The sequence below is a fragment of the Hyaena hyaena genome, unplaced genomic scaffold, assembly GCF_003009895.1.
Source record: "Hyaena hyaena isolate Hyena2069 unplaced genomic scaffold, ASM300989v1 scaffold_466, whole genome shotgun sequence".
NCBI classification, from domain to species: Eukaryota; Metazoa; Chordata; class Mammalia; order Carnivora; family Hyaenidae; genus Hyaena; species Hyaena hyaena.
The window spans coordinates 10,500-24,675 of NW_024081099.1; the positions used below are offsets into that span (position 1 = coordinate 10,500).

At 35.0% G+C, this 14,176-nt stretch overlaps 1 protein-coding gene across 1 annotated transcript in view; it reads left to right on the plus strand.

Annotated features, from left to right (window-relative positions):
- Window positions 1-909: 909 nt before the first annotated feature.
- Window positions 910-14,176, plus strand: part of LOC120246339 (bifunctional heparan sulfate N-deacetylase/N-sulfotransferase 3-like) — a 132,483-nt gene continuing 119,216 nt past the window's right edge. Inside the window, 3 exon segments of the mRNA XM_039253807.1 lie at window positions 910-921; window positions 4,102-4,189; window positions 12,451-12,605. Coding sequence (XP_039109738.1) covers window positions 910-921; window positions 4,102-4,189; window positions 12,451-12,605 — 255 coding nt within the window.

Below are 14,176 nucleotides of genomic sequence, written 5' to 3' on the forward strand. Positions count from 1 at the left end.
TACCATTTTTTCTGCTCTAATCTTTATTATTTCCCTTCTTCTGCTGGCATAGGCTTTATTTGCTATTCCTTTTCTAGCTCCTTTAGGTGTAAGGTTAATAATGTGTTATTTTAAAAATAATTAATGATGCATGGAATTGTAAATTACCTTACCAATTTTATAGAAATTACCTACCTAAATATATAGAAAGTTTTGGAACAGTTAAAAATAAAAGTACCATTTTTCAATAACCAGACTTTTTCTGACAACAGAAATCTGTTCTTAGGGTTCTTGAATTGGAGACCACTAAATGGTACCTCTGCAAGGGGTTGTGATTCTTTACCTCCTCCATGACCAACATACTCTGCACATCAGAGAGGGTTTACTTGCCCAAAATGCAGTTGGTTTTCTGAATTTGATACCAGAACATTGATTTGGCTTATTATGATTATATTTTTAGATATTACCACACCATTTTTGACATGTTACACATAGAAAATAAAGAATCATTTATATTATTTTTATAATACTTTGTTTATAGCAATAATAGACTAGCTCAGTTTTAAATAGACTAATGCTGAATAAAATCATTCTAGCAATGAAGAATTCAATGAAAAGGATAGAATCTAAGAATATTGCTCGGTGTTCTAGCTTGTAGCACTTCAGAAGCATATTTTGAAAAGATGAAAGTAGTGGATGAATATATAACATTGTTTTCCAAAATATGGCTTCTAAAAACAACAGTATAAGAGATACTATGGGTTTATATTAAGTATATAAACAACATCTAGAAATAAATTTCTCTTTTCACCAGATACAGGCATAATGCTTGTATCTACTATCTGTTTCAGTATATCTTTTATGTGTTTTAGTGTTTGTTTCTAGAATGTCAAATACATGTGTAAGATGCCAACTGAAACCTGAATAATCATGGCTAGTTCGGTAATTTGAATCAACATATTCTAGTTGATTTAGAGGTTAGTTCACAGGTATATAATTTGGCTTCTAAGGCTAAAGAACAGGATAGGTTTGTTTGTTTGTTCTTTTGCTTTCTTATCAAGTATTGTAAATGTTTGTTTTAAAAGGCAATCAAGGGTCATATAGCAAAACTCAAGCTTAGCTGAGGATTTTATTTTCAAACAAACAAAAAGAAAAATCTTCCAACTTTAAGATTAAAGCAATGAACACACAAGAAATTATTTTAAATATTATTTTAAATTATTTTAAAATGGATATCAAGTCTATATTTTAACCACTGAATAAAGTGAGCAAATGAATAAATTAAGGTGGATAAAGAAGAAGACAAGATCTAAGGGGAAGGAAAAATAAAAATAAAAAGAGCCAGCTAGAATGTTCTACTGGGGAGAAGAAATGAAAAAGAAGGAGAGAGGGAAGGCTAGAGGAGACTGAAGGTAAATGAGAAATTAGAAAAACAATTTTTAAGTAAATGAGACAAATGATATAATTATCAGTAATATATAATTATATACATAAAATATATAATTCCTGATAATTATATCAACACCTCATATTTTATGCCACTTTAAAAAAAAACTTATCAAGCACTCCTACATATATTATCCCTTTTAGAATCGTCATCACAATTCTGTGAGTTAGATAATTATCTCCACTCTAATAAATGAAGGGAAAAGTCAGAGAATATGAATTGTCTACCATCACTAACAATAACAACAACCATATTAATAGTACTGATAGTAGCAGCTGCAATAAGAGAGGAGGAACAACTAATAATTGTTGAGCACCTATTATGTGCCAGTCACTATGCCAAGAGCATAAAAGCATGTAACCCTCACAACTGTGCTTTGAGGTAATTGTTATTATCCATAGTTTACATGTGATGAGTCTGAGGTCTAAAAATGTTAATAACATGCCCAATACTGAATAGAGACAGATCCAGAATTCCAGCTGAGGGAATCTGACTCCCAAGTCTTACATGACTTCACTATAAGTCCCAGAGATGGCGTTTAAACCCATACCTTCTGGGCACCTGGGTGGTTCATTCAGTTAAGTGTCCAACTCTTGGTTTCAGCTCAGGTCATGATCTCACAGTTTGTGCTCCCCCCCCTCAAAATAAATAAAAACTTTAATTAAGTGAATAAATAAATAATAAATATTTCCATACCTTCTAATTGCATACCTTATGCTCCTTCCATAAGGACAAAAGGAGGAAGGCTCACACCTTACATCCAGGCAACACCACTCCTCACCCATTTAAGCAATAAGACTGTGTCCATATTACTCACTTTGTCACTGCTGAGTTGGCCAAATCCTCCTTTCCCTGCCCAACCCATGCCCAGACCTTTTGATGACAGAATCTAACCTGCCCCTAATGACACTGCCATCATTAACCCTTTTGTTTCTATACTTAGGTGTGGAAATCCACAAACAAACCTGTCTTTCCTCAGGATCCACATGTTTTATGGTTCAGTTGTTCAATCAAAGTCGTTCATGTAAACAGAGTAGTGATACAAAAAGAAGATTTAGATACCTAAATTTCAAAAACTTCCCAGTGGTCAGATGAATTTAAATAGAGATTCAGAAGTCTTCTTCCTCTGTTTTTACACAATAAGGAGAATCACTTATATCCACAGATAAGGCATATAATCATGGGATAATCTCTGAACAAAAGGTATATCTATTTATCTCCCCAAAAAAGACTGAGACCTTGAACATGATGGGGCAAGTTTTCCAGGTGTCGGTTATGCTGCTAAAAAAAGATTTTATTGTGGGCCCACTTGTACTATGGAAAGGGGGAAAAAGAGTGCCTAATATGGAATCAGGCAATCTATATCCTTAGTCTACAATTTACCACTAATTTTATCTGTGAAAATGGGCAGCTCATTTTTTCTCAGTTTCCTCGTGCATGAAAGTATTAACTAAGATCCTTTACAAATCTAGCATATAGTGTTACTTTCTGCCTAGTTATCTGTGTAGGGAGGGTGGCAGGGAGAAAAGAAATATAAGAATAGGAATTTGGGGCAACTGGGTGGCTCAGGTCAGGATATCACAGTTCGTAGGTTCGAGCCCCATGTAGGGCTCTGTGCTGACAGCTAGCTCAGAGGCTGGAGCCTGCTTCAGATTCTGTATCTCCCTCTCTCTCTGACCCTCCCCTGCTCACTCTCTCTCTCTCTCTCTCTCAGAAGTAAATAAAACATTAAATTTTTTTAAAAGAATAGGAATTTAAATAAGAATGAGAAAGAAAAGAAGTCCATTAAAAATTCATAGCGTGGGCTGCCTGGGTGGCTCAGTCAGTTAAGCATCCAACCCTCAGTTTCAGTTCAGGTCATGATCTCATGTTCTCATGATTTCATGAGATCAAGCCCCACATCGGGCTCTGTGCTGACAGTGCAGAGCCTGTTTGGGATTCTCTCTCTCTCCTTCTCTCTCTGCTCCTCCCCTGCTTACCCTGTCTTTGTATTTCTCAATATAAATAAATAAACTTAAAAAATTGCTTTTCATTCAAAGCACAGTAAATACTTTATAAGATGTAATAATTAAAACTCTGTTTTAAAAGAGTTTTGCCTCCAGAAGAAGGGCTATTTGTTTGTTTGTTTGTTTTTTAATGAAAGGCCAAATTAGAGATTTACTTTATCATGATATCCCTATTTGAAGAACAATTACTGTCTTGTGGGAATCTAAGACTTAAAGATTGAAAAGTCTAGGATTTTGAAGACCAAAGGCATATCTGAGAAATAACAAGGTTTCCTTTCAACATATGTTCTTGCATAGTTTCACTTAAAGAGTGTCCTTCTTTTGACAACTGGTGATCCATGTCCCTGAGAAATGAAAGGAGATATATTTTATGTTCTAGATAATACTTCCTTTAATACATGCAAAATAAACTTTTCATGTCACTTCCTTTTTCTAGCTGACACTTTTTACTAATTTATTGCAAGCTGAAGGATAAATATATGTATATGTGTATGTAATCTTGAAAGCATCTCTCTGGTTATAAATTGGTAAAGACACTACTTTCCATCATTTAATTCTCTCATGTATAAAGGAGTAGTTCTACCCTTTGAATGCAAAAAGAAGATATCTTTTAAAACCTCTCAGTGACATTCTCCAAGCTGATTTTTGTTTTTTAATTATGTATTCCAGGCCCTGCTTGACACTCAGAATCTTTTGCGTGCACAAATCACAAATTTTACGTTCAACCTTGGATTTTCAGGAAAATTTTATCATACAGGTAAGAAAAAGGAGGTTAATTATTCTCAAAAGGCCTCTATGACTACTCTATTTAAAAATAAAATAAAAACAGAGAGGAAGCCAAACTATAAGAGATTCTTAAATACAGAGAACAAACTTAGGGTTGTTGGAGGGGAGGTGGGTGGGATGGATAGGCTAAACAGGTGATGGACATTAAGGAGGCACTTGGTGAGATGAGCCCTGGGTGTTCTATGTAAGTCATGAATCACTGGGTTCTACTCCTCAAACCAATACAACACTGTATGTTAACTAACCTGAATTTAATTAAATAAATTTAATATAATAAATAAATAAATATAAATAAATAAATTTGTGACCCCTTTTCTTATACATTCCTACATTCCATGTCTTTCTCCTATTTTATTTTCTTCATATTATTCGATTCAATTTAGCATATCATTTTTTAATGTTTATTTATTTTTGAGAGAGACAGAGCACGAGTGGGGGAGGGGCAGAGAAAGAGGGGGAGACAGAATCTGAAGCAGGCTCCAGGTTCTGAGCTGCCAGCACAGAGCCCGACATGGAACTCAAACCCAAGAAAGGTGAGATTATAACTTGAGCCAAAGTTGGATGCTTAACCCACCCAGGTGCCCTTTAACATATCATTTTTCAACCTTTACAAAATATTTATGGTTTGAACATTTATTCATCATGTCATTATCTAATGGCCTTCCTTTTCTATTGAAGTATAACTTACATATATAAAAGTGCAATAAGTAGTAAGTGTGGTACTCAATGAATTTTAACAAACCAGCATGCAAATCAAGAGAGAATACTACCAGAATCCCCACACCCACCCAACTTGTGATTCCTCAGTCACCAGCGTCTCTCAAAGAAAATGACTATCTTAACTTCTAATATCATAAACTAGTTTGCACGTCTTTGAGATTTATATAAAAGGAATCATACAGTATAGGCTCTTCTATATTCAGCTTGTTTTATTAGCCTATGAACTACCCAGGCATCCCTGTTCAATATTATTCTGGTTTTACAGATATTATTGTGTATAGTTGTAATTCGTTCATTTTCATTGCCTTATAGCATTTCATTGTTTGAATATACCAAAATTTCTTTATTCCATTCCTTTCCATGTAGATGTTTTTTTTCTAGTCTTTAGCTTTTTTCAATAATCATGTTAAGAACATTTTTGTGCCTGTCCTTCAGAGATCATAACTATTTTTTCTGTTGCTTATCAAGTAGGGGTAGAATTTTTAGTTATATAGCACGCTTATGGCCAACTGTAGTAGAAAAATGCCAGGTTTTCAAAATGATTGTACTGATTTACATTCTCAACAGTATATGAGTTTTCCACATTCTCACTAACATATGATATTGTTTGTCTTTTTAAATTTAGCCTTTCTGGTGAAAACGTAGAGATATTTTATGGTTTTAATGTACATTTCTCTCAGGAGCAGTAACCTTGAGCTTATTTCATATATTTATTGGCCATTTGGAGATCCTCTTTGTGAACTGAGTTTTTTTTTCTATTAGGTTGCATGCATTTTCTACAAAAAATAATTTGTAGAAATTCTTTACATATTATTTTTCTTTCTTTTTCTTTATATATTCTTAATGAGCCCTTCATCAGTTATATGTGTTGCAAATACATTCTCCTATTGTATGGGTTTCTTTTCACACTCCTAATGGTGTGTTTTGATGACCAAAAATACTTAATGTAGTCTAGTTCATCTTTTTGTTCCTTTATGGTAGATTTTTTGTGTCTTTTTAATTTTTGCATACTATAAGATTATAAAAATATGTTTCTATGTTCTTAAAACTTATAAATCCCAAATCTATATGGAGCTGATTTTTTTGTATGTATGAGATAGAGGTCAAGATATCTTCTTTTTTCCATATAGACAGATCTAACTGGCACCAAGTATTAAGTGACCATCCTTTCCCCACTGCATCATGGTGTCATCATTGTCATACATAACCATATATGTGGACTCTATACTCTCCTGTTCATTGGATCTATTTATATATATCACAGTATCTTATTTACTGTAACTCTATAATTAATACTAATATCTGCTAGTGTAAGTTCTCCAGTTTTGTTCATCTTCTTCAAGATTGCCTTGGAAATTCTTGGCCCTGTGCATTTTCATATAGATTTTTAGAATCACTTTACCAATATCCACAAAGAAATTGCTAGAATTTTTATTAAGACTGTATTAAACCTATTAATTTGGGGTAGAAATGCCATCCTAAATATTGAGTCTTCCAATTTTTGAATACATTTAGGTCATCTTTAATTGCACTTGATAAAACGTTACTGTTTTTAGACTCATTCTTTGGTGGGGTTTTTTGATGCAATATCAAGTGGTGTCTTGTTTGTTATTTCATTTTGCATTTCTTTGTTGATGGTGTGTAAAAATATGGTTAATTTTGTGTACTGATTTTGTATCTAGCAACCTTGCTGTGTTCATTTATTAATTCTGTAGTTTGTAAGTCTTTTTAAATTTTATTTTCTACTTATACAATCATGTAAATTTTGGATACTAAAACTGTCCTTCCTTTCTGAGCCTTACGAATTTTCTTCCTTACCTATATTGCACTGGGTTAGATCACCAGTACAACATTAAATAAAAGTGGTGATGATGACATGTCTTATTCCTGACCTTAGGGGAAATCTTCCAGTAGATTTTTTTTCCTATTCTCAAGGGGAATTCTTTCAACAGACTATTTTGTAGACACTCTTTATTAGCTTAAAGGAGCTCCTCCTATTCCTAGATTGCTAAGAGTTTTATTATGAGCGGGTGCACTTTGTCTTTAAATTATTTATCTGTTGCATCTCTTCTCTTACTAAAATGAACACTCCATGAAGGCTTCACTGTTTTAACATCAGCAACTAGAACGATTATTGAAAATGAATTAATGAACAAATGATTCAGTGAAAGTAAAAAAAAAAAACATTTAACTATTAGTATTTATTTGAAACAAGATCAAACAATAAAATTTTACCATATTACATTGTGAAATAAACTCACTCTAAATATTAAGAATAACTAGAAACTTTACTTCCCAAACATAATAGAAATAAAAATAAGAAAACACTTCTGGGAACTTATTTTTTGCCTAATGCTGAATGCTAAAGATCGGCTCTAGCCATTACTCTCCTTCCTTTTTGTTTCTGAGAGATTTGTCCTCTTCCCCTACTTGGGCATTTCCCACAGCTCACAGTAAAAATGGCCACTACCTAAGCCAAAGAAAGTAGAACACAGGAGAAAGCTAAGGCCAAGGCTTGAAAGGATCTTGTTATCTGCATATGATATGAAATCTTCCACAAAAACTTAGCTAGGCTTATCTAAAACCAATAAAGTCATTTTTTAGTGAGAATAGATATAAAGTTTAATACTCTGAATCTTTAAAAAATTAGATATTGTAGGGGCGCCTGGGTGGCTTAGTCTGTTAAGCGTCCGACTTTCGCTTAGGTCATTATCTCGCAGTTCGTGGGTTCGAGCCCCGCGTCGGGCTCTGTGCTGACTGCCAACTCGGAGCCTGGAGCCTGTTTCAGTCTGTGACTCCCTCTCTCTCTGACCCTCCCCTGTTCACACTATCTCTCTCTTTCTCTCCTAGAAATAAATAAAACATTAAAAAAAAATTAGATATTGTAAAGTTTAATTGAATTATATTGTCTTTCTTTCTAAATGAGTAACTCTTTATTCCATTAAAGACTATTTTATTCAATTTCAAAGGGAAGGAGAAAAATAGTAGTGTCATAATAGTAAGACTTTCTTTCAGGAAATGGTTCCATCTTGCTTCATATAGTTAAGTTTTTGAAGGGTTTATAGATTTTTTGAGAAATCAAAAGATTAAGGTCATAAAATCATAGTTCCTTTCTAGTGAGCAACACCATATTCTAGGTATTTAGCTAAGCACTTTTCGTGTACCTTCTCAATGAATCCTAGGAATTCATTGAATTCTTATTGAAGAATATATTGAAGAATATCTTACCTTGTTTTTTAGATAAGAACATAGAAACTTAGAGAAGCCCAAGGCCATACAGCTAGTTACATGCCAAAAGTAGTCTTAACTTTAGGTCAGGCAGAGCCCAAATCTTATGCATTAAATAAATTGTACTTTTATTATTCAATTGGCAATCCTTGATAAAGGAAGCTGAATGGCAAAAAGGTTCCTTCCCCTTATCTGTAGGTTCTATAGGTTTGTATATTTCCCCAAATCATGGAGAACCAACAATCTTGGTAAATTCTAACTATATTACAGAATTAGTTAACAATATGAAGGGCAATATTATATTGAATTTGTAAATACTGATCTTATTTCTAAATTCCAGGTTTGGTCAATGAATGATAGTTAAGGGCCCTGAATTTGGAGTTGTTTAATCTGGGTTAGAATTTAGAGGTCATATGGAAAGATACCAAATGTCTATCAATTGATGAATGGATAAGAAAAAGTGGTGTATATATATATTTATGACATATGTACACACACACACACACATGCATACACACACATTCACAAGAGAATACTACTCACTGATGAAAAAGAATGAAATCTTGGGACTCCTGGGTGGCTCAGTTGGTTATGTGTCTGACTTTGGCTCAGGTAGTTCATGGGTTCAAATCCATGTCAAGCTCTGGAGCCTGCTTCAGTTCTGTGTCTCCTCTCACTGTCCCTCCCCTCACTAGTGCACTTGCTCACTTTCTCTCTCCCTCAAAAACAAATAAACATTAAAAAAAGAAAAGAAAAAGAATGAAATCTTGCTATTTGTAACAATGTGGATGGAAGTGGAAAGTATTATGCTAAATGAAATAAATCAGTCAGGGAAAGACAGATATCATATGTTTTCACTTATATGTGGAACTTGAGAAACTTAACAGCAGACCATAGGGCCAGGGAAGGAAAAATAAGTTACAAACAGAGAGGGAGGCAAACCATAAGAGACTGTTAAATACAGAGAACAAATTGAGGGTTGATAAGGGTTGGGGGGAGTGAAGGGAAAATTGGTGATGGGCATTGAGGAGGGCACTTGTTGGGATGAGCACTGGGTGTTATATGTAAATGATAAATCATGGGAATCTACTCCTGAAGCCAAAACTACACTGTATTTTAACTAACTTGATAATAAATTATAAAAAAATAAATAAAACAAATTTCTAAATTAAAAAAAAATAGAATTTATAAGTCAGGGACTAAAACTTGACCATGTTGTGTTGTGAAAGAAAATCACCCTAAATACTAAGAATAATTAAAAACATTCTTTCCCAAAACAGAAATAGAAAAAAATACTTCTGGCAACTCAATTTTTTGCCCAATGCTGAATGCTAAAAAATGTCTGTAGGCAGTTGCTCTCGTTCCTTTTTTTTTTCTGAAGTATTTGTCCTCTTTCCTTACTTGAGCACTTCCCACATCTCACAATAAAAATGTCCAGTAAGAAACCAGGCTCTGTACCAACCTTGTCAGTGACTCAGGACAAATTATTTCACCTTTCCAAATATCAATTCCCTTATTTGAAGAATAGAGTTAGCAGTGGCCCTTACCTCATAAGGTTGTAGTGAGAATTAAATGAGATGGTGCTTATAAAACAGTTAACACAATGCTTGACAAAAGGTAGAATCCAGGAATGAACTGATTACTGGGAAACCCCAAGAGACTCATGCCTCTTTTCAGTGTGGGAGAGTAAAATTCCAATAAATAACTGATAGTAATCTTCACTACTATGGTGTCCTGAGGACATGCAAAATGTTAAGCAAGAGGAGAGTCTCTTGGGTGTAAGTAGAGATGTTTAATAGTGGGGAAACTAAATGATATCATTCTTGTGTCCACTCCCCCTCCCAAAGAAGAAAAATATGTATTTTAGCATTGCCAGTCACATGTAACAAATGTTTCTTCACCAGGGCACCATATTTATCACCTAAAAGGTAACAAGACTCAAAACCCTGCAATGATTGAGGTTGTCAGAGATTCTAAACCCTGACTCCATATTCCTATTACTTTGCATTGCTCTCTAGAAGTCTTCCAGGAGCTGTAAAATAATCACTCAGAAGTCCCAAGCTGGTGACTCATTAATCAGGCCAGGCAGTTAATTATGATGGCTTGGTCTTGAGCATTATGTCACATCTGCCACAAAACACACAGGTGAGGCCTTGCACTATACTCTCATGGAGTATCATTGTGGAAAAAAATGAAACAAAACTCAAGGAGACCTGAAATAAGACACAAGGAGAGCAAGAGTAGGAAATATAAAAAGAAAGGAAAAAGGCATTTTAGATTACCCAGTATGTGCCAGGATTATAGTGCCACTTTCTCCCAAAAAGAATGAAATAGGTATTGGGATCCATCTTTTTACCTACATAAATACAGACATTAAGGGGTTATGTGACTTACCTATAATCACACAATTCAAATGTGTTGGAACCTATAAGTAAACTAAAAACTTCTCTGACTCTAAAGGCTATCCTTGTTCCACTATATTATGGTAACATGAGTGTGTGATAAAGAGGAAAAAAATTAGGGCAATAAAACAGATTAAATTTAAAGGTGCCCTGTACATATAAAGAAAAAAGTTCATTTACATCAACAAGTATTTAACAATATGAAAGTGAAATTGAAGTCTGTCCATGTTGAAGTATTATGTTATTCTACTCATCCTACATTACTAATACTTGTTCTTCCTATATAAATTAGAATGAGCGTGCACCTCAATGGTAAGTCAATTTCCTTGCCCAGTAAATCATAGGATCTAATTCTTTTCCTGCCAATGGCCACTGTCTTCCTTCTCTTGGGAAAAGGCATGTAATAGCAGTAGTATCAGACATGAGCTTAGTTGGCTGGGCAGAGCAGCAGTCCACCCTCCCTCTTTAGCCTGTAGGGGACTATGGAAACCAGTCATATCAGAAAAATGAAATTTTTGAAAATATTAGAGAAGATTTTTTTTCCACACAGAGGGCACATCATTTGAAAAACCTACTATTCTGTATCCTAGGAGTTTATTAGATTCAGTGTTGTGGCTGAAATATCAGTGTGGTTGCATAACTTTGTGATGATTAATATCATCATCTGCCAGGAAAGTGGTGAGGCACCTTATAGTGCTCTCATTTCATGTTTTAGTAAAGAACAAAGAGAGTCCCATACCCCTCAAGAAAACTGTAGAATTTCCCATACTCAGCTAAACTGCCGGTCAGGGGAAATAGAGGAAGTAAAAAATGCCTATAAAAGAAGAAATCAGAGGAATAACAACAGGGTTGCCTCTGAAGGAAATATGAGTTTCTTTGTTATTGTTGCTGTTGTTAATGTTTATTTGTTTTGAGAGAAAGAGTGAGAGAGAGAGAGAGAGAGAGCACGTGCATGTGTGCAAACAGGGGAGGGGCAGAGAGAGAGAAAGAGAGAGAATTCCAAGCAGGCTCCACACTGTCAGTACAGAGCCTGAGATATGGGACTGATCTCAAGAACCCGGGAGATCCTGATCTGAGCTGAAATCAAGAGTCGGATGCTTAACCAACTGAACCACCCAAACACCCCAGAAACAGGAGTTTCTTGATGGAAAGTCTGCTTCCAGGAACTTGAGGAGAAGGTCAAGCATGAGAAACATGAGTCCACCAAGGACCTGCTTGGCTTGTTTTACTGTGACTTCACCACTTCTCAGCCTCTCTCCTTCACTTTCATCCTGTCTCCTTTCTTCCCTTCCGTTTTCTCTAATGTACCCAAAACAGTTCCTACATTTCCTTTTTCCTCCTTGTTTGTGCCTTAGTTTTCACTAAATACTGAGTAACTTCTTCTCAGAGCTAATGAGGAACCCAAATAAATTATGGAATTATTTCTTTGTGACTCTGGTGTCACAACCTATGTCAGAAAGACCTGCTATATAGCTCTGCCACTCGTTTCTTTACTCATATTCCCTTGGTTCAACTTCCTACTCATCCCTCCATTTTCTCCAAACTACAGGTTATACAAATACACTAACAGAGTTCTAACGTCCTTGGGGATAGTTGTGTATTTCCATTTTGCAGTGATTTTGTACCTATGTCTCATGTTGAAAAACTTTTAAAAGAGCTTTGTCACAGTCTCTTATTGTTCCCCAAGTAACAGGAACAGGTTTTACTTTGCCTACATTTCATGTTCAAAGCCTTACATGTATCAAAAAGAGTATAAATAGTGTCTTCTAAATACATACATGTGTGTACATAATTGGATGGATGGATGGATAGACAGAAAGACAGACAGACAGACACAATCATTCTAAGTGGAATTAACTGAATAATCTTTTTTCCTCCAAAGGAAGTGAAGAAGAAGATGAAGGGGATGACCATCTTCTGGGGTCTGTAGATGAGTTTTGGTGGTTTCCTCATATGTGGAGCCATATGCAACCCCACCTCTTCCATAATGAGTCATCTTTGGTGGAGCAGATGATTCTCAACAAAAAATTTGCCTTAGTAAGTAACTCCTGATCAAAAAATTTGCCTTAGTAATTCTCCTTGAGTATTACATTGAACTAGTATACACTGACATTAGAACAACTTGGTTGTAGCCTTTCAGTATGTGACTTTTGAATTTGTATGGGATGCTCAGTACTACGCCTAATGCTTTGAGGGTTCTAATTTAAGTAAAATTTCATAAGACACTCATAAGACTTACCTACCAGTTTAGTCAGAGCTCATAAGACATGGCTCCCTGTCCAAAAGGAGCTTCTTGCTGTATCTGGAAGGCAAAATATGCACATAAAACAATTTTCCAACAAAATGAGTTAGTCCAGGACCTAGTACTAAAGTGTACAGATAAAAGAACCCACAGTTCAGAGAAATAAGTGTCATTGGGAGTGGCCAGGAAAATGTACTTGTGGAAACAGGACTCTAAGTACACCTGAAATAATAAATTTACATGCCAGGAAGAACTGAGTGCAATGAGGCTGAGGGAAAACACCATGTAGGAGACCATAATGTGGGCACTAGGGAATGAAGACTGAGGCAGGAAGGCATGGAAATGGGAAGAAAACCATTGAAACACATTGCAAACATATATATTATACTGATGGAACATTCACTTTGATACATGCTGTTTTATACTGAAGGGTTTCTGTTTCTTGACAGGGAAATTTACAGTAGAAGTTCTAATACAGTATATGAGAAAATGTGCTGTAAGCAGCAGGGACTATATGGTGATTAACACCCCAATATAGCATGTTTGTTTCTGTGAATAATACTAACGGCACACAAACACGTGGAGGATTCCAAACAGGCAGTTGCCTATTTACCCAGCATTCTTGCACCCTGGGCAGGGAGTGCCTTAGGGTAGGAACTATATTCAGTTCATCACAGTATGGCAGCTCCTATATCAGGAAGGTACTCAGTAAGTATTTGTAGCATAAATGATCAAGGCAACAGAAATTACTATTCAAAAGGATTTGAACTATAATATATTTTTATCTATTATAGCATTTTTTCTTATTTCCAAACCATAAAGCTGATATTACAAAGTTCATAAATTATTTATATTGTGAATAATTCTGAAACCATCATATCATGTTCCTAAGCAAATCCTACTAATTGTAGACTTATCCCAGAGTGTAAAATGAATTAAAATACACATGCTGGTTAATTTAAATATGATTTGAAAAACTTAAAATATAATTGCTCCCTTGACAAACAGAAAATGTTTTACCAGAGATTTAAAGTCCTTATCCCATACAAGAGATCTGTATGATGAAAACTATAGAAAACTTATGATGGAAACTGAAGAAGACACAAAGAAATGGAAAAACATTCCATGCTCATGGATAGGAAAAATAAATATAGTTAAGATGTCATTACTACCTAAAGCACTCTACACATTCAATGCAATTCCAATCAAAATTGCACCAGCATACTTCTCAAAACTAGAACAAACTATCCTACAATTTGTATGGAACCACAAAAGACCCCGAATAGCCAAAGTAATACTGAAAAATAAAACCAAAACGGGAGGTATCACCATCCCAGACTTCAGCCTCTACTACAAAGCTGTCATC